Source organism: Cnephaeus nilssonii, assembly GCF_951640355.1.
Source record: "Cnephaeus nilssonii genome assembly, chromosome: 4".
Taxonomy (NCBI): Eukaryota; Metazoa; Chordata; class Mammalia; order Chiroptera; family Vespertilionidae; genus Cnephaeus; species Cnephaeus nilssonii.
This window is the reverse complement of record NC_137075.1, coordinates 32,215,056-32,237,901: the sequence shown is the minus strand read 5'-3', so window position 1 is coordinate 32,237,901 and position 22,846 is coordinate 32,215,056. Positions and strand designations below refer to the sequence as shown.

Sequence of the window (22,846 nt, the reverse complement as noted above, 5' to 3'; positions counted from 1 at the left end):
CGGCTGCAGGAGAATATGCTAGGGGAGGTCAGAAGTTTGATCTGAGTTGTTTTGCTTGGGGCCTTCTATGAAACACACTGTAGAGATGTCGAGAAGCCAAAAAATTTACGAGTTTGAGGTTCAGTGAAAACAAATACAATTTTTGGAGTTAGTGGTCCTTAAAACCACAAGACTGGCAGAACTCACCTAGGCAGAGTGGACCTGGAGGAGGGAGAGCCTGGGGTGGAGGCTGAGCAGAGCCCAGGAGGCTGAGCAGGGCAGCCGCGCTCAGGAGGCCCGGGAGGCGGCTGGACGTGAAGACTCTCATCCAGTCTTTAAACAGGATGTCACCCTCTAGTGAACGCTGGGAGAAAGTGCTCGTCGGAGGTGAGGTGGGGGGAGAGCAGCTTATGAAACACAACGTTAGTCGTTCTTTTCTGTACATGGTGGTGGCTGAAGACCATTATTTTCTTCTTTACAACTTTCAATGTTTTCTTCATTTTCAACTCTGAACATGTATTACTTTTATAAGAATTCGTAGACAAGGATATTTGAAAATGAACAGTGGAAAGGAGCTCTTGCTGCTCAGTGAGTTCTCCAGCCGATTTCTACCTCAAACATGTGCGTACAAGAGGGAACTCAGGTCCTTCTCTCCCCAGTGGGTGCCATGGGAGGGGCAGTCCCGGGGGCTTCGGAAGGGCTTTGGCCAGTAGAAGCACCCTTGGGCGGGGGGAGGTTGGTCAGATAAGCACTGGAGGCCCAACCTGAAGAGCTGCTGAGCTGGTATCACCTGACCTGCCATGTGTGTTCCCGGGATGGACAGTGGGTCCACCCTGCTTGGCCCAGCATGGACGGACAGATGGACAGAACAGCACTTCATTAAAAAACGGTTTATTAGCTTCTGTGCTGCCCAGTGCAAGTGAAGACAGGCTCCCTCCCCGGCCTCCCCGCCCGAGCCCCTGGGGTGCGGCTCTACAGCAGACCCCCGTCTTGAGGCAGTGTCCTTGTTCATCCGACTCCAGTCCCGTGGCTCCTGGCCCAGGGCTAAGCCCCGCCGCGAGAAGCCATAGGAATAGTTTCTCCTGAGCGACTGTTGTCTCCCGCATCTGAGGAGACACCCCGGCTGCCGGAGGCCGGGGCCACGTCCACCTGGATGACACCGTGCACCTGCGAGAGCTGGGGGCTGTCCAAGCTGGCGATGAGCTGGCGGGGCCCTGGCCGCACAGGCACGAACGTCTGGCGCAGTGTCACTGTCTCGTTGCCCCCAATGTCCCTGTGGGCAGAGACAGGGTCATGGGCCTGGGGTGACTTGGGGGGTGGAGTGGGGAGGAAGGACTGATGGGGCAGCCAGGAAGGAAGGAGCAGAAGGTGGAGCCCTTCAGGCACAGCTGGGCTCAGCGGGGATCCCCACACCCAGGACCAGGACAGAGCCTGAGACCCAAGGCCACCTCCACACAGATCAGCAGTCACCCACACAGCTGCCTGAGGTAGAAATGTCCCAGTCATCCCGGACTCCTCCCTCCCCCTCCCACAAACACCTGGGCAAAACTGTTGCACCGCCTCCCCCTCATCTCCATTGCCAGCTGCTGCCTAACCAGACCATCCCCGCCCCACATGGGGTTTCTGAGACCGAGGAAACTTCACATGGAGACTTAGGGGCTCAACACAGTATTGCCAATACTTTCAGTTTTGCCAAGGAAGAAAGTGGAGGAAAATTATCTTCTGCCACAATCATCTTTCCAAAGAAGGAGCATTTTAATCCCCAAAACATTGTTATCTCAGAAAAAAAAGGGAAGTCTTTCCCAAGAACATACATGTTTTTGTGTATGTATGAGCATCTCTCTCTCTCTCTCTCTCTCTCTCTCTCTCTCTCTCTCTCACACACACACACACACACACACACACACACACACTACAGTGCTTTTATTTTCTCCCTTCTTAATGGATCTCTGAAAATCTATTCCCAGACCACACCTCTGAGAATTGGTTTCACCGGCCTTCTAACTGCCCTTCTTGCCTTTCATCTCATTTTTCCATTCTATTCTCTAACCACTCGAACTTGAACTGAACCCTTCAAGGGCTTGGCTTCCTTGGTGCTTAAGGAATGAGACTGCAGCTCCCTAACCCGACACACAGGCTCACTCTGACTCAGCCTGCCTGCCTGCACGACCTCATCATCCCCCACCATTCCTCCTGCCCACCAGCCTCCATGGGCTCCTTCCCTGCCCTGAACCCACCTCCTCTTTTGTGCTTTGCCTTGGCCTCCTCACCCCACCTCCTCAGTGAGGACTCCTTGAGGACCTCCTGCCCTCAGGACAATGAACCTGGCCCTTCTTTGAGCTTCTCCAGCAATCTGCATGTGTGCTTTATTTACTGAACGTGATTGTACTTATATCACACCTGCTCATGCCTGTTAGCATCTATCCTTTCCTCCTCTGCCTCAATCCTTACCTCTGCCCCCCCATTCAACTCAAGCCTGCCATGGGACCCTCCCTGGAGCCACACCTGGTGCAGACACCCCAGTCTTCCAACAGAATGAACCAACACCCCAACTTCAAGGATAAGCTCTCCTTGGGGCAAAACATTTAGCTTGAAGCCTGCTTGCTTGCAAGAGGTGTCCCTGGACCATTCTGTACTCCTTCTACCATTGCCAGCTGTGTGGTTTAGGACACGTTACTGAACTTCTCTGATCCCCACTTTCTGGTCTACAAAATGAAAGTGAATATAAAATAAGGGGTGGTATCAGATGGTCTTGAAGATGCTTCCAAGCTCCATGCAGGAGGAGAGCAGGGGGAGGCAGGGAGATATAGAAAGCCTAACTGTTAAATTATAGATCCGATTGCTAGACTTCCTATCATAGCAGGTAACTAGAAATGAAGTCTACAATTTAGTAGGTAGGTTATACTCTGGCTGATTACAAATTAGTGTTTTTAACTTGTGCCCAGTTTTCCATAGATACAAAGGTAAAAGTGTTTAGGCTCAGACCAGCCTGTAAAGGCCTACTTGCCCTGTACTATAATCAACCTGTAGTATTTCAGAACCTGGCCTTTATTTATCACATTATTTCCAAGAGAAATTGCTTTCTAGTTTCCAGCATGGGGATGTCAAGATTTCTCCCTGCCCTGGGCTTAGTGTCAGGTGAGACCTTTGCCACACCCCTGTTTGGGAGTTTAGGCTGAGCACATCAGCTGCTAAAGCTGGAATGTGCCTGTAACAATGAGTGCAGGCGATGAAACCAACTCCCTTAGACATCCAAAATCAGCACTGTCCTTCCATTAGGTACTAGTTCAGCCAGGTTGCCAGTGCTTGAAACACCTTTTAAAACTTCTCCTGGACTTTTCTTCAGAGTCATTGAAAATCACACACACATCACGAGCACCCACTCACACCCGTGTCCCCTGCCCCTCTTTACAGCCAAGCTTCATTTCTGATTGAAAAGGGCATTATTCCCACCCTGTTTGCCCACCTTGTTAAGTCGTCTTAGCTCTAGATGACTTCAGGCTGTTTCCCTAAAGTTAAATGCACCCCCAGGAAGACCACCCTAGGGATATTCTGGAGAATATGATTCAGACTCCGGGGAAATTCAGCCTCTGCTGGGGCCGGGTTTGGTGGTGACAACAGCCATCTGGAGGAGTAAGTTCTGGAATGTTTATTGAATGGCTCGTCACCACTCTGGGTGGCACACCTTATGCTATAATGGGGCTCCATACCACAGTCTTTGATGTGCAAACGGGAACAGAGTAACACCCATCTTGGAATCCAATGTATCTGAACCAGCAGCTCAGGGACTCCCCCTCCGGGTTCTCAATTGCCCCGGCGGCCCTGGCCGGGGACAGCCGCAGCCGAGGAGCCACGGACGTCCAGGGAGAAGCTGCCTTGAGAAACCACCTTCCAACCCTCTCATGGACTGGGGGGGGGGGGGGGGGGGGAGAGACTGGGACCTTTAATGGGAAGGGGGTCTTATACAAGCCCGCGGGGGAAGAGATGGGGCAGGTCTCCATGCTTAGCTCGGTGGCCCTCTCCTTCTTCCCGGGAGGAGGCAAGACTCAAAGGTCTGGCAGGGCTGCTGAGGGGCGTCCAGCTCTGGGGACCTCTCAGAACAGGGGACTCTCCTTCCATCTTTTGCAGGTGAGAGACGCCTGCAGGGAGGAGCTCTCTGGGAGCCCCAGTTCCACTCTCTAAGCTGCCAGAGACTCTCGTAGGGAGATAAAGGGAAAGCACTCCTTTGTGACATCTGACATCATCCACATCATCCAGGGTTCGGGCTGGGGCAAAGATCAGGAAAACAACCTTTTCAGCTTTGGCCTGTTGGCAAAAGTGGAGGCTACCACCACGCAGAGCCTGCTGTGACTGTGTGTGTGTGTGTGTGTGTGTGTGTGTGTGTTGGGGGAGGGATGTTAGGCAGGGTGGGCAGGGACCCTCTGCTTCCCACACCCAGCCCCTCACACAGGCCATCTCTTTCCCTCAGGCCCTCTTTGTCTAAAGAAGAAAACGCCAGAACACTGATCTTAAATGTCAGCCTCTGGCCTTCCCTGCTTTCCCTCGTGCTGTTCCCGGGGAGGGAGAGGGCAGTGGGGTGGGTCTGTGTCAGAGATGACAGCACAAGCCCAGGAACATAGCATGCGTGAGGCCCTCACACAGCCTCGCCTGGCTCCGGATCAGGTCCAGGAGGGCTGGTAAGGGCCTGGGGTGCAGGGCCCTCGCCTCTGGAACTGCTGCTCAGCCCTCATGACTCAAACCAAGCAACAGGCTTAAGAGTCTTAACGTGGCGTGCACCATGCAGAAGAGCAGAGTCTGGCCCTTATGAGCTATGGGGCCCTGTGAGACGTGGCCATTAGGTCCCCATACGCAAAGGGGGGGTGATGGTGGCAATAATCAAAATGAGCACTAACTTTGCTCCAAGCACTATGCTAAGTGTGTTACGTGCAGCATCCCATTTAATTCTCAGGTTGACCCTCAGGACCAGGTACTATTGTTTTCCCCACATGACATTGGTGAGAACAATGAGGCTCAGAGGAGTCACCTGCCCAAGGACTCACAGCCAGAGTGATGGAGGTGGGACTTGAACCTGCGTTGGGATCACAAAGCATTGCTTTTAATTATATGATGATCTCTAATGTACTTTAAAGGGTTTTTATGGCCTCCTGAATGAGAAAATGTTCCTGAAAGTGCTGGTCAACTGAGTGCTGGGCAATGTGAGTGGTGAGTTGCTAATGATTCCTATGTGAGTTTTAGCTCCCAGTGAGATGGTGAGGCGGACAGGGCACAGCACAGCACTGCACACGCAGCAGGTCTTAAACGCTGCTTGGACTGAATTGAGTCAGGTGGTATTGCTGGCTGGCCCCAAGCTGCTTTCTCGGACCCTGACAGATGGTACCATCCTGACCAAGAGAGGAAGCAATGTGGGGCCCAGGCTGCCCAGGAGGCAGACAAGGCGGCATCGGACTCACCCAACGTTGAGGATCTTGGGTCTCTGTAACCCGGAGCCCTCGAGCCGGAAGACTACGTTGGTGAGGGTGACAGGCACGGGGTTCTTGAAAACAATCTGTACTTCGCACTCCTGGCCAACCACAGCTGCTCCCAACAACTGAGAGAAAAAGAGACCCATCCCCACATCAGAGACCCCGGTCAAATATATGGGGTCCATACACCACATCAGGGAGGGATCAAAACCTCCTCAAGTCCCACACATCTGTCCCCGAGAGGAGGCTCTGCATCAGCCGAGAAGCCACCACAGAATCGGGGAGATGAGATCTCATTTTACAGAGGAGAAAACGGAGGTCTGAGAACCCAGAGCCAACCTCTGACCTTCTCCTCCTAGAACTGCTCGTCAGGCCGTCGTGTTCCTGACGTAGCACCCTGGCCCCTTCCGCTCCCGTGTCCCTCAGCCCCTGGCCACCCCTCAGGCTCTAGCCAGCTGCCCTCACCGTGAGGGAGAGGTCCGGGGTGCGCAGACGGAAGGTGTGCTGCTTGGCCAGCACCTGCCCGCTCTCCTTGACGTGGCCCGAGACATTGAGCAGCATGGCCCCCTGGTCCACAAGGTGGGGCTTGTATTCCTTGTAGGCCACCGGCATGGTCACACGGTCCGCTGGGGAGAGGAGGCATGGTGTCATGGAGGCCTGCTTCCCCAGACATGGCTCCCCAGGGTCTCCAGGGCCACAGCCCCAGGGCCTGGCCATCTAGGGGGCAGGGCTGGGGAAGGAGCACTTACAGGCCCCTGGAGCCAGCACCACTTCCTTCTTGCTCTCCTTGAAGACGGAACCGGTGACACCGGTGTAGAAGGTGACTGAGAGGTAGAGGTGTAGCTTCACAGTGCGGCTGCTGCTGCTGCTGCGATTGGTCAGCACCACGCTGACGGACAGATCCTGCCCCATCACCGCGTCCTGGGCCTCCACCTGTATGGCCACATCCTCAGCCGAGTCCCGGGTGGCGTACACATTGGGTTTGCTGCCGTGGGCGGTTGCTGTCTCCACTGCCTTACGCTCTGCTGCTGAGCCTGGGGGTTGAGGGTCAAGGGTGAGGTTACCGCTCCTGTGAGGGTGGGGGAGTGCTCAGCGGGAACATTCGGGCTGGGCCTGCGCTGGCCGGGTTGGGGGGATGGTACCTTCTGGGTGCTTATAAAGGTGGGTGACATCATCCTGCATGTTGGAGCCAATGGCCTTTGTGATGATGAGTGTGCCAATGGCCTTCTCCTCCACGTACACAATCTTGAAGCTGCCATCGTCCTGCCGCTGCCAGTAAACCTTGTCACTGTTCACCTATGGGGAGAGGGCAGGGGGGTGTGAGCTGCAGTGATTGAGCCACAGGGTCGGAGGCTGGACCTTCCCTGGGTCCTCCAAGAGCAGGGAGGGTTAGGTGTGACGGCTGGGAGCTCCCTGGCAGAGCCAACCAGGGAGGCTTTCCAAGCTGAGCCAGAGCAGGGAGGCTGGTCTGGGAGGCTCCTCGCAAAGCGCTTTGGCATTAATAACAGTAATCCCTTACGCTCGTTTGCTGACTTTATGACTTGTAAAGCCGTTTCACACCCATTATTTCTTTTGATCCTGAATACAGGAAGCACGACAGCCACTATTATTCCCTTAGTGGAGGAAACGAAGACTCTTAGAATGACTTGCCCAAGGACACACAGCTGATCGGTCAGCGGTGAAGTCAGGACCAGAGAACCCACAGCCACGCCGGGCCTCGGCCTGCAGCAGGCACGTGGAGCACAACCCTCACCTCGGCGAAAATGAAGGGTGTGTCGTACTTCATGTAGACCAGGCCATTCTTGACGGACTGCACGGAGCAAGGGCCACAGCAGAAGATGCCTAGGGGAGTCAGGGCAGGGTGGAGGTGAGAGATCCAAGGGTCCTGGGAGGAGCCCACCCATCCAGGCCCAGTGCCCACTGCCTTGTGGTCAGCTGCCACCCAGTCCACCCGAGGGAGGGCAAACAGAAGAGTGAAGCTCCATTTGGCCTCAGTCAGTGGGGGCAGGGGCGGGGCAGGGCCAACCCTGGGGACAAGCCTGCCTTGTTAACCAAATCATGGGCACACTCTTCTTCCATTGGCTGAAGTTGGCTATTGGCTGTCTGTGATCCCCAGAGGTCAGGACCCTCTACATCAAGACAATTCCAGAGCCCACGGTAACTCTGCTTGCTGTCTGAGAGACCAAGGACACCACAGACACCATTCCAGAAAAATCCAGAACAACCCCTCGGCTCTACAGCCCAATGCGCCCTCTCTGTGGGGAGCTGGTGGGAAATAGAGTCTGGCCTCATCATGCTCAGGAGGGTTTTGTAGAGGAGATGGGCTAACAGGGAGGATGCTTGTCAGGAGAGGACACCATGCAACAGGAAAGAATCTTAGAAAGTACCTAGCACTATAGTCTTCTTTTATAGCTGGGGAAACCGCGCCTCAGAAAAGCAAGGTAGATGCCCGGATCTCACAAGACAGCTGGGTACAAGAGAATGGAAGGAGCTAATATTTACTATGGTCTGGGGATGTTGCTAGTCTCTCTAATATACAACTGCTCATGTGATCCTCCCAACCACCCTGTATGGTATATATTACCCTCATATTACAAACAAGAACACCAAAGCCCAAAGCCCAGGAGGACATAGCTAAGAAGAAATCAAACTGGCATCAAGCCCAGGTCTGACTGGCCCCAGAGCCCCTGCCTGCCGCCCTCCCGACCACTTCCCAGAGCGGGGACGGAACTCAGGTCTCGCAGTGTCCTGGGCCAGGCGTTTCCAGCATCGCAGATGCCTCTGGGTTGCGTGACTCAGGGGGGCACTGTTCACAGAGATGACTGAGAGGGAGCGGTCTGGCCAGAGACCATAGGAGAAACGTAGGCTAGGCGAGGGCTACCTGACCCAGGGTGAAGAAGGGGAGGCAGAAGGAAGACAGCAGGAGGGCAGGCTGGCTGCCTGGGGCTGCAGTGTTACAGGTGAAAAGGGGAGGGCCTGTTTGAGAACAAAGTGTACGACAGGCCTAATTTTTTCAGTCTTTTTTTTTTTTTTTTAACTTTTGAGCCAGTTGAGTACATTAACCATTATAAAGAAATAAAACGTAAGCATATAGTTATGCAGAAAGGTAAAAATAAACTAAAGGCCGCATGGCTAATAAGTCTGTTTAAAGACCCATGGGTTAAAGGACCTGGCTCCAAGGCCCCGTCCAGCACTGACCCTGAAGTTTATTACCCAGGTTGGGGATATGGGGACAAAGCCAAAGTGGGGTACAGACAGGGTCCCCCCCTCACCACTGCTGGTCTCCTGGGGTGTGGCATCCACAACCTGCCAACCATCGAAGCCTGAGGGCAGATCCGGCCTCTTCATCCAGCAGTCATTCCACACGTGGAAGTTCCTGGGCAGACAAGGAGGGGGTGCTGGGTCTGAGCAGCCCACCCGGGCCGCCCCAGCACCCCTAAGCATCCAGGTCTCAGGTCACTGTTCTTTTTTTTTTCATTCCTTTTTAATCCTCACCCGAGGATATGTTTTATTGATTTTTAGAGAGAGGATAATTTTTAGAGAGAGAAAGAAACATCGATGGGCGCTGGCCAGTTGGCTGGGGGTTGTCCAACCACGCACTGAAAGGTTGCTGGTCAGGGCATATGCCCAGGTTGTGGGCTCCATCTCCAGTAGGGGATGTACAGGCGGCAGCAGATCCATGTTTCTCTCTATACCTCTCCCTTCCCCTCTCTCTAAAACCCGATAAAAAAAATCTTTCAAAAAAATAAAAGAAAAGAAACAGCCCTAGCTGGTTTGAGTGTTGGCCTGTGGATTGAAGAGTCCCAGGATCGATTCCGGTCAAGGGCACATGCCGGGATTGTGGGCTCGACCCCAGTAGTGGGTGTGCAGGAGGCAGCCAATCAATGATTCTCTCTCATCATTGATGTTTCTATCTCTCTCCCTCTCCCTTCCTCTCTGAAATCAATAAAAATAAAAAATAAAATACAAAAAAGAAACATCGGCCCTAGCTGGTTTGGCTCAGTGGATAGAGCGTCGGCCTGCGAACTGAAAAGTCCCAGGTTCGATTCCGGTCAAGGGCACATGCCTGGGTTGTGGGCTCGATTCCCAGTGGGGTACTTGCAGGAGGCAGCCAATCAATGATTCTCTCTCATCATTGATGTTTCTGTCTCTCTCTCTCCCTCTTCCTTCCTCTCTGAAATCAATAAAAATATTAAAAAAAAGAAAAAGAAAAAAAAAAGAAAGAAACATCGATGGGCTGTCCCTCATATGTGCCCCGACCGGGGATCGAACCCAAAACATAGGTATGTGCCCTGACCGGAAATTGGACCTGAAGCCTTTTTGGGGTACAGGAGAACACTCCAACCAACTGAGCCACCTGGCCAGGGCTCGGCTCACTGTTCTTGGCAGGGACGAGCCATCCAGCCCCAGCTCCAGCCCCAGCCTCACCAGACAGAATCGTGGTTCAGGTGCTCAAGCGGCTTCATGTTCTCGTCGAAGTAGATGTCCATGGTGAGGGACGTGTCTGTGTCATGCGCTGAGTTGAAGTTGGTGACGGTACGAGTGGCCAAGCCCAAGCAGCGCAAAACTGCAGAGGAGCCAGGGTTGGGGGTTCAGGGCCCAGGGCCCAGGGCCAGGGCAGTGGGGGGGGCAGGGCAGGCATCAGGCGAGGAATAGCAGGGGGAGAAGGGCAATTGGGTTGCCAAGCTGGGTCAGCGGTCATTGGGGTCAGGAGGCCTTTGGGTCAGGGTGTGTTGGGGATTAGGGGAAGCCAGGCCACCTGACTGGCTTTGTCCCTGCCTGCCTCCTCTCCCTCCCCTCCCCTAGGCTTCTCTCCGGTTGTTAACATTAATTAATGATAATTAAGGCCAGCCTACCATCCACCCCCACCTGCCCCTACACTGTAGCCCAGCTGGGCCTGGCTCATGAAGGTGTAGCCCGGCTGCCCACCCTCCTCCTTGTCGGGCCCAGGCCCCCCCTGTGCTAGTCCCTCCACTACCTGTGGTGGTCACACCGGCAAAGACCCAGCATTGGCCATAGGGGACAGAATAGCCGGTGCGCAGGTAGCTGAGTAGGATCTCCACGCTGCCCACCCACGCTGACGGGTTGGTGCCTCGGGAGTAATCGCCAGACCAGTTCCCAATCAGGACCCCATTGTCATCTAAGGAGTTCACCTGTCCAGGACAGAATGGGATGGGAGGAGTTGGAGGAGAGGCTCAGGACCTGCCATGTGGTCACTGGCCCAGCCCCTGGCACTACAAACACTCTCACCCCTAAATGCCTCAGGATCTAGCTGAGCCACGCCCACCCCTCCCAGAGTCAGTGCCCCCTCCCTCACCTCCACCTCGGGTCTGACACAAGAATGTGAATCCTGGGTGTGCCAAGTATTGGGTTTGGCCCTACATTCCATAGAGCTGGGACGGGAGCCAGGAAGGGTGGGGTAGGGGACAGGCAAAGGAGATAAAAGGAGTGAGACCCCTTCCCAGGATACCATTTGCAAGGGCAGGGCAGGGCTGGGGTCCTGGAGGAATCAGGAAGGCCAGACGAGGGAGGCAAGAGAGGCAGCAGGTAGACACACAGTAGGGCTCAGAGCCATGAGGGTGCTCACCATGGCAGAGATGACCCGGGACACACTGACTGGGTCCCCACGGCCTCCATATGGCATGCCCCGCCGGTCCAGGATGTACAGGCAGGCATCCAGCACCCCATGATCAAACTGGAAGGAGGGAGGGCAGAGGTGACCGCAGCCCGAGGTGGCCAAGCTTGACCCTAGGCCAGCATCTCCTCTCCCCCCCACCCCACCCCCACCTGCCTCTAGCTCCCCCCGAGCGCATGTGGCCCTGGCCCGCTGTACCTGGCCGTAGTTCCACGTCCGCTCGCCAATCTGTGCTTCAGTCCCGTAGTAAATTCTCCCAGACTCGTTAAGCACATACTCCTGCCGCCAGTCCTCATGGTCCACGTACACGATGTCCTCTGCATCCCCAAAACACACATGCCTGGTTCCCTCCATCCCTCTCCCTGCCCCGGGCCAGCTCTGCAGGACTCACGTCCACAGAGGAAGAACAGGGACCCCTCGAGCCTGAGAGCGCTCCTCCCAGGAAGGTCGGGGGGAGCATGTCAGAGATGGTGGGAGGAGGATTCTCACCAGGAGAATCGAGGCTGTGTGACCTTGAGGACCTAGATCGCCTCACCTGGAAAATGGGAGGCTGGCTTCTCCCAGGGCCAGGCACCCAGCTGGGTCCTAAGAAAGGAAGACCGACCTTCCTTCTGTCCTGTCTACCCCCTTGCCCCTGACCCCAGCAGGCTCACCTGGACACCAGGGATTGAAGAGGATGTAGATCTCATTGTGGGGGTCGAAGGGCAACAGGAACTCGCCAGCCTCTGAATGTGTGCGGACCGTGAACTGAAACTTGCCGATGATGGCGTTGGGGGAGGTGTGGACCCGTAGGTTCAGATTCTGCCCGCTGGACTTGGTCACCTGGGCCTTCCAGCCGCCACTGCCGCCCTTGCCCACTGGGATGATCACATGGGTGCCCTTGCCCACCTCGGGGTTGTTTCCTAGAGTGGGGAAAGCAGCAATTAGCGGGTGAGGCCTCCCGGCAGTAGGGGGGATGGAGCCTTAGACTTCTCCCAGCCCCACCCAGGATGTGTATGAGCCAGTGTGTGTGTCCCTGAGTTGGGCCATCGCCTTACAGTCTGAGAACAGCTCTGTCCCCGCCCGATGCTTGCCCACATGCCAGGACAGAAACCCAGTCCAACGTCCCAAACCTGTTCCCCTGACACTGAACGCAGAGGTGGGCAGGAGAGACCAGGCCACCGTCACCCTCTGCCCGCCTGTCCCCGCTCCTGCCCTGGCCGGCCCAGATGCCTCCGCCTCCTGAGAAGGGCAGTCCCGATCCTGAAGGCCAGCCCGGCCTGCTCCCTGGGTCTGCCCCTTCCAGAGCCCAGGGCACCCCTGGTGGAGGTGGTGGGTCCTTGGGAAATTAGAGGCGGGGTGGGCAAGGCCAGGGCCTAATCAAAGGGTACGAGGAGTCACCCGCCCCCGGCAGCATGGTAATCACCAGCCTGCGCAGTCAACGGCCACCAAGCAACGCGGTGAGCGAGGCACCTGCCCTGGGCCATGGAGACAGGAAACAGAGAGACAGAGTTGGGCAGGGAGGGCAGAGCAGGAAGGAGAGCAGAACCAGAAAGACACACAGAGGCAGCAACACCCAAGCAAACGTCCGAGGAGAAATAATATTGAGAAAGATGGAGGCTTGAAGGTGAGCTTAGGAAAATGGGAACACCAAGACTCCCCTCAGACACACCCCTAGGGACACGCACACTCGCACCCGCCTTATCCGGCAGAGAGTGAGGAGTGAGGTGGGGGAGGCGCCTGAAGACGCACCTCTGACCCTAATACCAGGACTGGGAGGCCCTGCTAGCCAGCCCCTCTGTCCAAGTCCCCCCTTCCCACTGCAGGCCCCGCTGACCAATGTGCAGCTCCAGGATGACGCGATCGGAGGACTCATAGGGCCGAGACAGGAAGAGCACCATGTGGAAAGGCTGCCCGCGGCGCAGGATCAGCTCGTCGTACTCGAACTCGTCCGTGTGGTGCTCTCGGCGGTTCTGGTCCGAGCGTGAACTCAGCAGATCCACACCCGTCACCACCAACATGCCCTCTGCAAAGTCACAGCTCCTGGTCAGCAAAGCCCCCTGGGGAGCCCAGGCCCCCAGCATTCGCCTCCCAGGCTCTCCAAGATGCTAGGATGGGTCTCAGGCCCCACGGAGGCCTTCTGGCTCTCCGCTCAGGTGGCCAGGCCAGCCTCACCTCGGATGGCACCATCTCCAGCCGCATTCACGCCGCTGCCCCGTGAGATCGGCCGGCGGGAGTCTGAGCCCCGGGAGCCGGGTCTCCGTCCCCCAGAGCTGGACCCTCGACCCCTGGAGTCTCTGTGGGGCTCAGGCCCCCAGTCGTCGTCCGCCCCACTCCGGCAGGAGCAGCAGCTGCAGCATCGAGCCCAGAAGGAGCGGCTTCCTCTGCGGGACCGTCTGTCGGGCTCCGGCTCCGGGGAGGGTGTGGTGGGGGGCTGCCAGGGGTTCCCGCCCCAGCGGCCCACATCGGAACGAGGACCGTCCATCATGTCTGCGTGGAAGAGGCAGGGCGGCTCGGGTCAGTCACCCTCTCCGGTTTCCTTTACCCAGGACACCCAGCCAGCCCAGCCAGAAACCTGCTATTCGGAGCGCTGCTCTGATTCCAGCCAGTGACCAAGATGGTCTTATTTTCTGATCCAGAGATTCCCCCAGACCCATCCAGAGACCCTCCCTGAAGACCCCTCTCAGGCTCACCTCGGAACCTCCCCCTGCAGGGGAGCGGCTTCCCCTCCCCAGACACCCACCAAACCAGATGCCCAGTGGAGAAACCTGCTCAGACCCAGCCCAGGAAATGTGTGAACACTTGTCACAGCCTCTCGACCCAGCAGGACCATCCCCTGTCCTGCTCCCTCCACATGCCGCTCCTCAGTCTGGATAGAGGTCGGTGGACCAGCTGACTGCCTTAGGACTCCCTTCCTTCCTTCCTTCCTTCCTTCCTTCCTTCCTTCCTTCCTTCCTTCCTTCCTTCCTTCCTTCCTTCCTTCCTTCCTCCCTCCCTCCCTCCCTCCCTCCCTCCCTCCCTCCCTCCCATTGATTTCAGAGAGGAAGGGAGAGGGAGATAGAAACATCAGCTGCCTCCTGCACGCTTTCCCACTGGGGACCAAACCCACAACCCGGGCATGTGCCCTTGACTGGAATCAAACCGGGGACCCTTCAGTCCGCAGGCTGACGCTCTATCCACTGAGCCAAACTGGCTAAGGCTCTTTCCTTTCCCTTCCTTCCTCCCTCCCTCCCTTCCTTCCTTCCTTCCTTAATTCTCACCAGAGGATATGTTTCCATTACTTTTTAGAAAGAGGGAGGGAGGGAGAGAGAGGGGAAAGGAGAGAGAGAGAGAGAGAGAGAGAGAGAGAGAGAGAGAGAGAGAGAGAGAGAGAGAGAGAGATTAGCTGCCTTCCAACCCAGAATCAAACCCACAACCTTTCTGTCTACTGGATGATGCCCCAGCCAACCAAGCCACCCAGCCAGCTAGGACCCTTTTCTTAGCAGAGATTCCCCACCCAACGCTCCTTGCAAAAGACAAGCGGGTGAGGAGTGAGACTTGGGGTCCTTGGCATTCCGCACGTCGGGTCAAACCCGGCGCGGGCACCCGGGAGCGGCGGCTCGTCGTGCCGGAGCCCGCGCTCTCCCGCACATCGGAGCAGCGCTGGGCCCGCACCCACCCTGCTGGGGTCGGATCTGGGCGCGCGGCCCCCCGACGGCGTGGTGGGGCTCAGCATCCCGGAGCCCGGCGGGGCCCTCACCTGGAGGCGGTGCTGGCGAGGGCAGCGCGGAGTCGCGCAGCCGGGGTGGAGCAGGTCGGGACTGACGGGACAGGACAGACGCGCCGGACGCCGCCGCACAAGTGGAAGGTGTGGGGCGGGCGGGCAAGTGGTTTATGTGGGGGGAGGGCGGGGCCGGCTGCTAATAAGGGGAAGCTTGGTTGCTCCACCGAGGCCCAGCCCCCTCCGGAGGTAGGGGTGAGAAGGCCCCGTCAAAACCTCGTTTCCCGTGGAAACGGGATGGTGCAGGCTAGGGCTGGGGCAAGGGAGGGTCGGGTCGGGGTCTGTCAGGGCTGAAGCTGGGGGCAAGTGGAAGGCGTTGGTGGGACCGTCACACCAGGCTGATTCCTGCCAGACCGCGTGCTTAAGGAGCCCCTCCGAGGGCAATGGGGCAGGGAGCCCTTTCACGCACACCCCTGCCCAGCTGCCCCCCCGTTGTCCAGCTCAGGCTGCCTGCCTGTGGTCTCATAGGCCCCCGTGAAACTGGCCTGGTCCCGGTATTCATCCTGCCCAGGGAGGTCCCCGAATCCCAAGGTGACATCAGCAACCAGGCCCTCAGACCGGCTCCACCAGCCAACCCATGGCCTGCAGGCTCCACCAGATCCTCTGACCCCCACCCTCCCCCTTCATGGCCCCTGGCACGAGTGGGCAGCTACCAGCTTCCTGTGTCTCTCCAAGTTTGGGATTGGAGGGTGGTCAGAGTAGTTTTCTCCCTGCGGCCTGGGGGTTCGGGGGAGGCTGAGGGCTTCCTCTGAGGCTTGGGTGAGAACTGGCTGCACAATACCTCCCTCTCTCACTGAGAGGAGTGTCTGGTCAGCTGGAGTCCTGGCTTCTCCAACCCTGAATTCTTCCTGGGAATCCTGACCAACCAGCTCTAGGAACCTGCCCTGTGTCCATCCCAACTCCACCCTGGCACAGGGGAGACACCCGTAGAGGAGGCCAGGTGTCTTCAGGGAGGCTTTCTTGGGGGTTCTGCAAAAGGTTGGGCCCCTTCCCTCCATCCCACCTGTGTCCCAGCTCTGCCCACTGGCCACTGAACCGAAGACAGTGAAAACAGCGTTGGCAAGAAGCCACAAGGAAGCCAATCGAGGAGAGACTGAGTTTGATGATGCATCAGGAAGGGAGGTGGCTCAGGGAGTGGGGACAGAGGCAGGGAGCTCTCCACACTCACGCTGACCTTTTTCAATCCATCTTCAAGCCCCAGCCCTGCAGGGAGTCTGTCCCTACCTTCAACACTTTCAGACAAACCACCAGTGGAATCAAAATCCCAGGCAGATGTGAGGCAGGTCAGCCAAAGGACTTTGCCGAGGGGCTATTTGTTCATTACTAGGTAAGGAAGGGGGCGGGACCCTGAGGATACGGGGGTGTGTGTGCAAATGTGGGCCCAGGTAGATTCCCAGGGAACCAGGAAAATGCCTTGTCACCCTCTCTCCCTCTTGTTTCAATCAATTTTTCTCTTTCCCCACCCAGCCAGTTTGACTCAGTGCCCTAACCCGAGCCACTCCTTTTTCCTCCCTCCAGGAAGCTCAAGTGTCTCAGGGATTTCAGTCAGGACAAGGTGTATGTGTGTGTGTGAGTGTAAATGCACGAGGGTACAGGTGTGCACGGGCCTGTGTATTGGGGGTCACCATGGGAGCGGACACTGGGCTCAGTACCTCAGGGAGAGAGGCCAGGCTCTGCCCAACCATTCCATATCCACAGAGAAGCAAGAACATGAGTCTGGAGTCCCAGGGCAAGGTGTACAGGCAGCTTTGGCTCTAGCACTGAGCTCAGCAATCGTGGGCACGTCTTAACAGCAGTTTCCTCGTCAGTCCAATGGGCCTAATCATCTCACCTCTGAGAGCGTATGAAGATCAAACAGGATCAAGTATTTTCAAGGACTCTTCAACCAAAGAATGGAGATGGGTACTATTGTTCTAAGAGGGTGGAGCAAGGCCGCTCTGACCCACTCCTCCGGGAAACAGCCTTCTCAGCTGTGGTGAATGAGAGCCAGAGCCCCTGGGCAGAGTGCATCTGGAAGGGGCACGGGTCGTGGAAGAAAGTTTTAGGAGTCCTTCCATTTGGAGACTTTGAGCTGACTTGTAGCCTAACATCAATCAGAACCTGATCCTAAACCTGATCCCAGCCTGGAACCCAGACCCAGCTCCAGCCCCAACCAGAACGTAAATTCAAGTCCAGCCCTCACCCTGATTTTGCCTAAACACGGAGGCTCTGATTCTCCATGACAGGGACCAGCAGGACTGAGCATAAAATAAACAGGCGAGTCAACACACCCTAACTCTCTCCCTTTCTTTTCCAGAAAGGTGGCAGTAATGGTGGTGGCAGCAGCAGCAGCTTAGCAGCGTGAGACGCCTCTCCATTCTTTATTCAGTCCTAATAAGTTAGAGGGCAAGGATGGGGGCAGGGTCTCTTAGGTGAGGATGCTGCTGACTGAAGGTAGCAGCTCGGCCAGGTGTTCCAAGGTGCCCACTGTTTGGCACAGTGGGTTGCCCTGCAGGTTGAGGAGCACCAGCTTGGGGCAGGAGGCAACGGGCTGAAGTGCCGCAGGCTGCTGGAGACCTTGGGCAGGAGAGTCAAGGAAAGGTTGGCAGGTTCCCCCAGATCTGGTCTGCTCCTGTGTACCCATCACTGTTTTCCCTCAAGAGCGGGGACTGCTGCCTGGCATCCTGGTTGGTGGGCATGTCGTACACTTCCCTAGAGGGAGTAAGGCTCTGGGAAGGGACTGCAAACACCTGCCCACAGGGACCAGGCAAGAAGCACAGAGGAGGGCTGGGTGTGGTACTAGAAGGAACGGTGGAGACTGTGGCCAAGGAGAAGGCTGGCCCTGGCTAGAGGCATCCATGTCTCAGCAGTGAACAAAGACTGCCGAGCGAAAGTGCAGTGAGGATGAAAAAAATGCTTTGTTAAACATCATTCTATAAATAAATACATAAATGGCACCCAGACGGAAGGATACGGTTGTTGCACAGTAAGAGCTCCTGCAGCCGGGGGCAGGTTAGTGACACCGTCAGGGACTCTATGGCATTGTCGCTGGCCTGCAGCACCTGAGGAGCAGGGAGGGTAGGGAAGACAAGGCGGGCGGGCAGGCAGCTACCAGCCTGAGACTGGTACAAGCAACTAGGAGCCCAGGGTGAACAGCTTACAGTGCATGAAGGCTCCTAGGGTCAGGCTGGGTGATGGAAGGGGGAAGGCAGGGGTCTTCTGCTGGGACTGGGAGGACTGGGCAGTCTTTGTAGGGAGGGCAGGCTTCTGAAGTAGAGGAAGGAAGGGAAAAAGGACCACCAGGACAGTGACGGAGGAGTGAATGCTTTACCTCAAGACAACGCAGGGCTGCCAGGCAGGGGGCAAGGCTCGGAGACGATTGTGCGACAGGTCAAGATGAGTGACCAACAGCAGCTGTTCCAGATGGCAGAGCACCGTCAGGTCCTGAGGAAACGGAGTGATATACCCAACGGAGAGGGACCTCAGCCATCATTTATGAGGCACTTGCCCTCTGTGCCCCACACAGACCCTTGGGGACCGCAACTGAGGGGAGGATGGGGCAGGTGGGAAGCTTACCTTACAACCCACCACAGCACATGCTACAAGTCAAGGACATGGAACAGACGTGAGTGCAGTGGGCGACGTGGCCAGTAGAGTGAATAGAGTCGGGGCAGGTACAGGGGACAGAGGAGGGCGCTGGGGGGAGACACAGACACTGGCAGGAGTGGGCCTGGCGAGTCTGGGGGGTGGGTTTGGTGCGAGCAGAGGTGGACTGCAGTGACGGGATAAATCTGATGTGTTGGGAAGATAGGCTGGGAAGGACTTCAAATAGAGGAAAACCAGTCTGGACCGCTTGTTAGGAATCTCTGGGAACTATTCAGGCTTTAGGAGCTGGCCTGCTCCAATGAGCAGAGAAGCAATATCCAGAAGGGCACCTGAGACTGGAGGCCGGACAGACAGGGCCTCAGCTGAAGCCCCGGGGACGAGCAGAAAAGCTGGCGAGGCCATGAGGAAGAAGGGATGAGGGCCCGGAGAAGGCACACGCACAGTCCATACCTTGTGACTCAGGTACAGCACGCGCACCTCTGCATACTCCATATTGAGCACGCTGTTCTCCAGCAAGAACTTGCTGCGCAGGTCGTCCAGGTACGCTGCCCGCATTGGGTCCACGGCCTGGCGGAGATGGGGCCGGCAAGGAATTTGTGTCAGCTGCCTTCCTCCTGCCCACCGGGCCTCCCCCTGGTCTGTACCCGCAGGCACGGCTTGCCTTGAGGGTCTGGAAGTACTGCAGTGTCTCCTTCTCATACAGGAGGGGGTCCAGCGCCCGCATCAGCAGGATGATGGTGAGCAGGCACCCTGAGGAGAGGGTGGGAAAAGGAGCATCTCTCGTGGACCCGCCTCTGCTCCCATACTGTTGAGACCCTTCCTGCTCCCTGTCCCCCCAACAGACACAGAAGGGGCTCCCTGAGAGGAGCAGGATCTCAGGAAACAGGGCCTCACATTTATTCTCAGGCTCCAGCTCCTGTAGCTCCTTACAGGATTTAAGCTCAGACTGTAGCACCGTGGACTTCTCCATCGACAGCTCACACCTGATGGGGGGCGGGGGCGGGGGCGGGGGGAGGGATGATGCCCATAGCACTGGGGTATGGGCCATCCCTCTCTCCAGGCCGAGACCATCTGCCCGAGCACCCTGCCTCCCATCCCAGTTGCCTGATGCCCAGAACCCTTTCTTGTAGGCGTGCTTCCCTGTCATCACCTTGAAGAGCTGCTCATCTGTGGCCGAGTCCCGGCACCAGCCCTCATGGTGTCCTGAAAGAAACAGTAGGTGGTAGGAGGGGAACACCCGCGAGAGGAAGAGGGGGCGAGGGGGGGGGGGGCTGCTGCAGGTTGCATCACCTTTTAAGAGCACACACTCCTTCTGGACATCGCCTGCTGTCCAAATGACACGAAATGTATGTTGGGGCAACTGGTCGTTGAGGGAGGCAGCGGGCAGGTCACAGAGCTGGGAGCACTGGGGTCAAGGAAACCCCCAGCCGTACCACTTTTCTGACTGTCCCACCCCAGCCCTGCCTCAGCCCCCACTATGTCCCACCAATCCTGGGATACCCAGACAGGGCTGGGCCGGTTCCTGCCATCTGGAGTCCTCCACTCCACAGCCAGGGGTGATTCATCAACTATGAGCAGCAAGGTCTCCATCCCGGAGTCCACCTGGTACAGGAGACAAAGAGAGACGCTGTCAGCCCAACAGCACGAAGCTCACAATCCACAATGTGTTCTCTGGCCAAAGCTGGAGGACTCACCAAGAGGGGCCGAGAGAAGGAGACCGTCAGACAGGCCTCATCCCGGCTCACGTGCAGGCAGCGCAGAGCATCCTGGGGGTCAGCTGGGGTGGAGAGAGAGCTTCGGGTCTCCTTTGATCCTCTCCCATTCCTTCCAGGCCCTAAACACCCAGCCTCCTCCCCCACCGCTCACCTCGTCCCAAGAGCCAGCGGTGGTAGAACCAGGCGCTCTGATCATTGGGGTCAGTGAAGAAGGCGTTCTGCACCAGCTCCAGCTCTGCAGAAGCCAAGGAGGCACAGGGCTGTGGTTAGGAGTCTGGTGGGATCCTGGCTGTCCCAACACCCCACTCTCCTTGGAGTACCTCCCGTCCTCAGTTTCACTATATGCTGGCTTTGTACAGCGGCTGTATGCATCAGCTTTATTTCCCCCACTGGACACTTAAGCTCCCTTCTGTCAGGGGCTGAATGGTATGCACCCCCAGAGCCAGGCATGAAGTAGGTGCTCAACAAACCCCAGCGCAGATTCAGGAACAGGACTAGGCTGGAAGGGCAGTGCTGCAGAGTTCCTCCCCAGCACCCCCGGCCCTGCTTACCTTTGAGCAACACATCCTCAGGGAGGCGCCCCTGTGGTCCAGAGTCTGGCTGGGGATGAAGCTGGGGCAACAGGCAGGAGCGGTAATGCCAGGAAGAGTAGTTGGAGAAGTTTCGAACAATGAGGCTGTCGGTGAAGGCAAGCTCCTCGGCAGGGGGCACAGCTGCCTGGGCAGCCACAAACCGCCGGTAGTCCCAGCAATGGACTGGGGGAAGGGGTTACAGCACATCTCAGAATCAGGGCAAGGGGAGCTCCCCGGCTGGTGCCTAGGTCCCAAGAAAGACCTCTATGCATCCCACGCTGTTTGGCTCCATCATTCCTTTGCCATCAGCTTAGTGGGCCCATCCTGGTCACCCCTCCCCACTCTGGGCCTTCCTGAGGCCCCAGTACCAGGATGTGGGGCAGGTGAGGGCTGCAGGGACAGAATCTGCAGGCACGTACAGTTCCGTTCATCAACCTCGAGGAAGCGGGCACACAACTCCAGCTCCCGCGCCCAGTTGGGCTCTGGCAGGCGGCTCAGCAGCCAGCAGCGATGGTGCCAGGTACCATAGGACTTGGGGTTCACTCTCAGGCAGCTCTCCAGAAAGCCCAGTTCTGCCTTCACCAGAGCAGCCAACTCCTCAGGGGACCTGCACCCAGAGAGGCATAGGGATCAGGGCCCTCCAACACCCAACTTCACCTCACCCCTGACTTTCTGCACCCATCCTCCACGGCCCTCTGCCTATGTCTCTGGCTACGCCATTCCTACTCTACCGCTGGACCCAGGCAGGGCAGGGGTAGGGCTAGTGTCATCTTCCTGGGGCCCTGAACCCCTACACACTTTTGGGCCTCCAGCCGCTGCAGCACCTCTCGTCGACAGTTCCAGAGGGTAGCAAAGTCAGGGTTGGCTCCCAGAATCTGGCTTGTCAGTTCCAGCACTGACTCATCCAGCTCGCCAGCCTGGCGCTGAGAAGATAGGTAGCAGGGTCAGAGATCGTATCATTCACCCACCACAGGGCTAAATAACATAAACAGAGCTACGTTCTATGAATCCCATGCCATACAACGGGTAGTATGTAAAGCACTCCCTGGGTTTACATGTATTCTCATTTAATTTTCACAAAAGCCTTATTGCAATTATTAGGCTTATTACAATTATGAGCCCCATTTTACAGATGAGCAAACCTGAGGCCCAAAGAGATTCGGTAATTTGCCCAAGGTCACACAGGATTAAGTGACAGAACCCAGATTTAGATCCAGACAGTCTGATTCTGAGGCCCAGCTCTTGGACTCTGCCCTACATATATATACTAAGAGTGGCCACGTGGAGAGAGGGCTACTTCTGCGGGCCCCACCTTCTGGAAGACAGTCTGGGTGGCCGACTGGTAGAGCTTCAGCTTCTGTTCCCGTTCTAGCCTTTTGGCCTCTGCCTGCTCTTCCGAAGTCTTCACCTTCAGGCGCCCGTGCTACAGGGATGGGCGGGTTGGAAGGGAGCAGGCTGACTTGCAGGGGCAGACCCACCGAAACCCCACTGCGGAGCCCCAGGTTTACACAGGGAAATGGAGAGGCAAGGCCACTAGGGGCAAAGGCATGGGCGTGCTGAGGTGAGCGGCTGGGCTCAGGGTTCTCACCATGGTGTCGGCTCAGGGTTCAAGACCGGAGGGGTCGAGAGGCAGCCTGTGAAACCTGGGGGAAGAAGTGTCCATCATGGGAGCCCCGCCCCCAGTTGTCTCCCGGAAGCCGCACGCGGGCCCGGACCGAGACCCCCCGGGGTGTAAAGTAAAGGGGTTCTGGACGGCCATTGCACGTCCAGGAGGAGTTGCCCACCGGACTGGGGACTTGCACCGATGCGGCCCTGCCTACAGCCCTGTCCGCCGGGGCTAGGTCCGAGCCCAGGCATTCAGGCGATCGGGACCACTCCGCGCCCGGAGGCTACGTCGCCTGCCCTCCCCGCAGCTCCCAGGCGCTCCCGCCCCCCGCGGGCGGACCCACCTGCGCCGGGAGGCCGCTTGGGGGACGTGGAGCAGCGGCACCCACCACCGAGCTGGGACGCTGGCTAGAGCGGCGCCCCGCCCCGGCTCTCCAAGGCGCAGCGCCCTCTGCAGGCCTGCGGAGGCCCGGGCTGAGTAGGTGGGCTCAGAAGGCGCGTGCGCGGGGTCCGGAAATGCCAAGTCTGTTAGCCCTCCGGGGAGTACGAGTGCG

At 57.3% G+C, this 22,846-nt stretch overlaps 2 protein-coding genes across 2 annotated transcripts; both read right to left on the bottom strand.

Annotated features, from left to right (window-relative positions):
- Positions 1–870: 870 nt before the first annotated feature.
- Positions 871–14,906, bottom strand: TGM1 (transglutaminase 1). The gene is made up of 15 exons (XM_079769551.1): positions 14,795–14,906; positions 13,231–13,545; positions 12,893–13,081; positions 11,730–11,978; positions 11,275–11,393; positions 11,029–11,136; positions 10,420–10,594; positions 9,870–10,008; positions 8,714–8,817; positions 7,195–7,283; positions 6,584–6,737; positions 6,191–6,475; positions 5,907–6,067; positions 5,430–5,566; positions 871–1,252 (listed from the first exon to the last, which is right to left on the bottom strand). Exons 2-15 carry the CDS (start codon positions 13,541–13,543, stop codon positions 1,024–1,026), a joined length of 2,451 nt encoding a protein of 816 aa, XP_079625677.1. The 5' UTR covers positions 13,544–13,545; positions 14,795–14,906; the 3' UTR covers positions 871–1,023.
- A 2,202-nt stretch (positions 14,907–17,108) lies between these two features.
- RABGGTA (Rab geranylgeranyltransferase subunit alpha) lies at positions 17,109–22,624 on the bottom strand. The gene is given in 18 exon segments (XM_079769326.1): positions 17,109–17,371; positions 17,769–17,856; positions 18,126–18,151; positions 18,154–18,238; positions 18,851–18,967; positions 19,062–19,150; positions 19,295–19,387; positions 19,556–19,603; positions 19,691–19,796; positions 19,901–20,002; positions 20,095–20,177; positions 20,267–20,350; positions 20,667–20,870; positions 21,107–21,294; positions 21,486–21,610; positions 22,000–22,110; positions 22,276–22,330; positions 22,472–22,624. Coding segments are annotated over 17 exon segments (1,701 nt in total). The 5' UTR covers positions 22,279–22,330; positions 22,472–22,624; the 3' UTR covers positions 17,109–17,222.
- Positions 22,625–22,846: the final 222 nt, after the last annotated feature.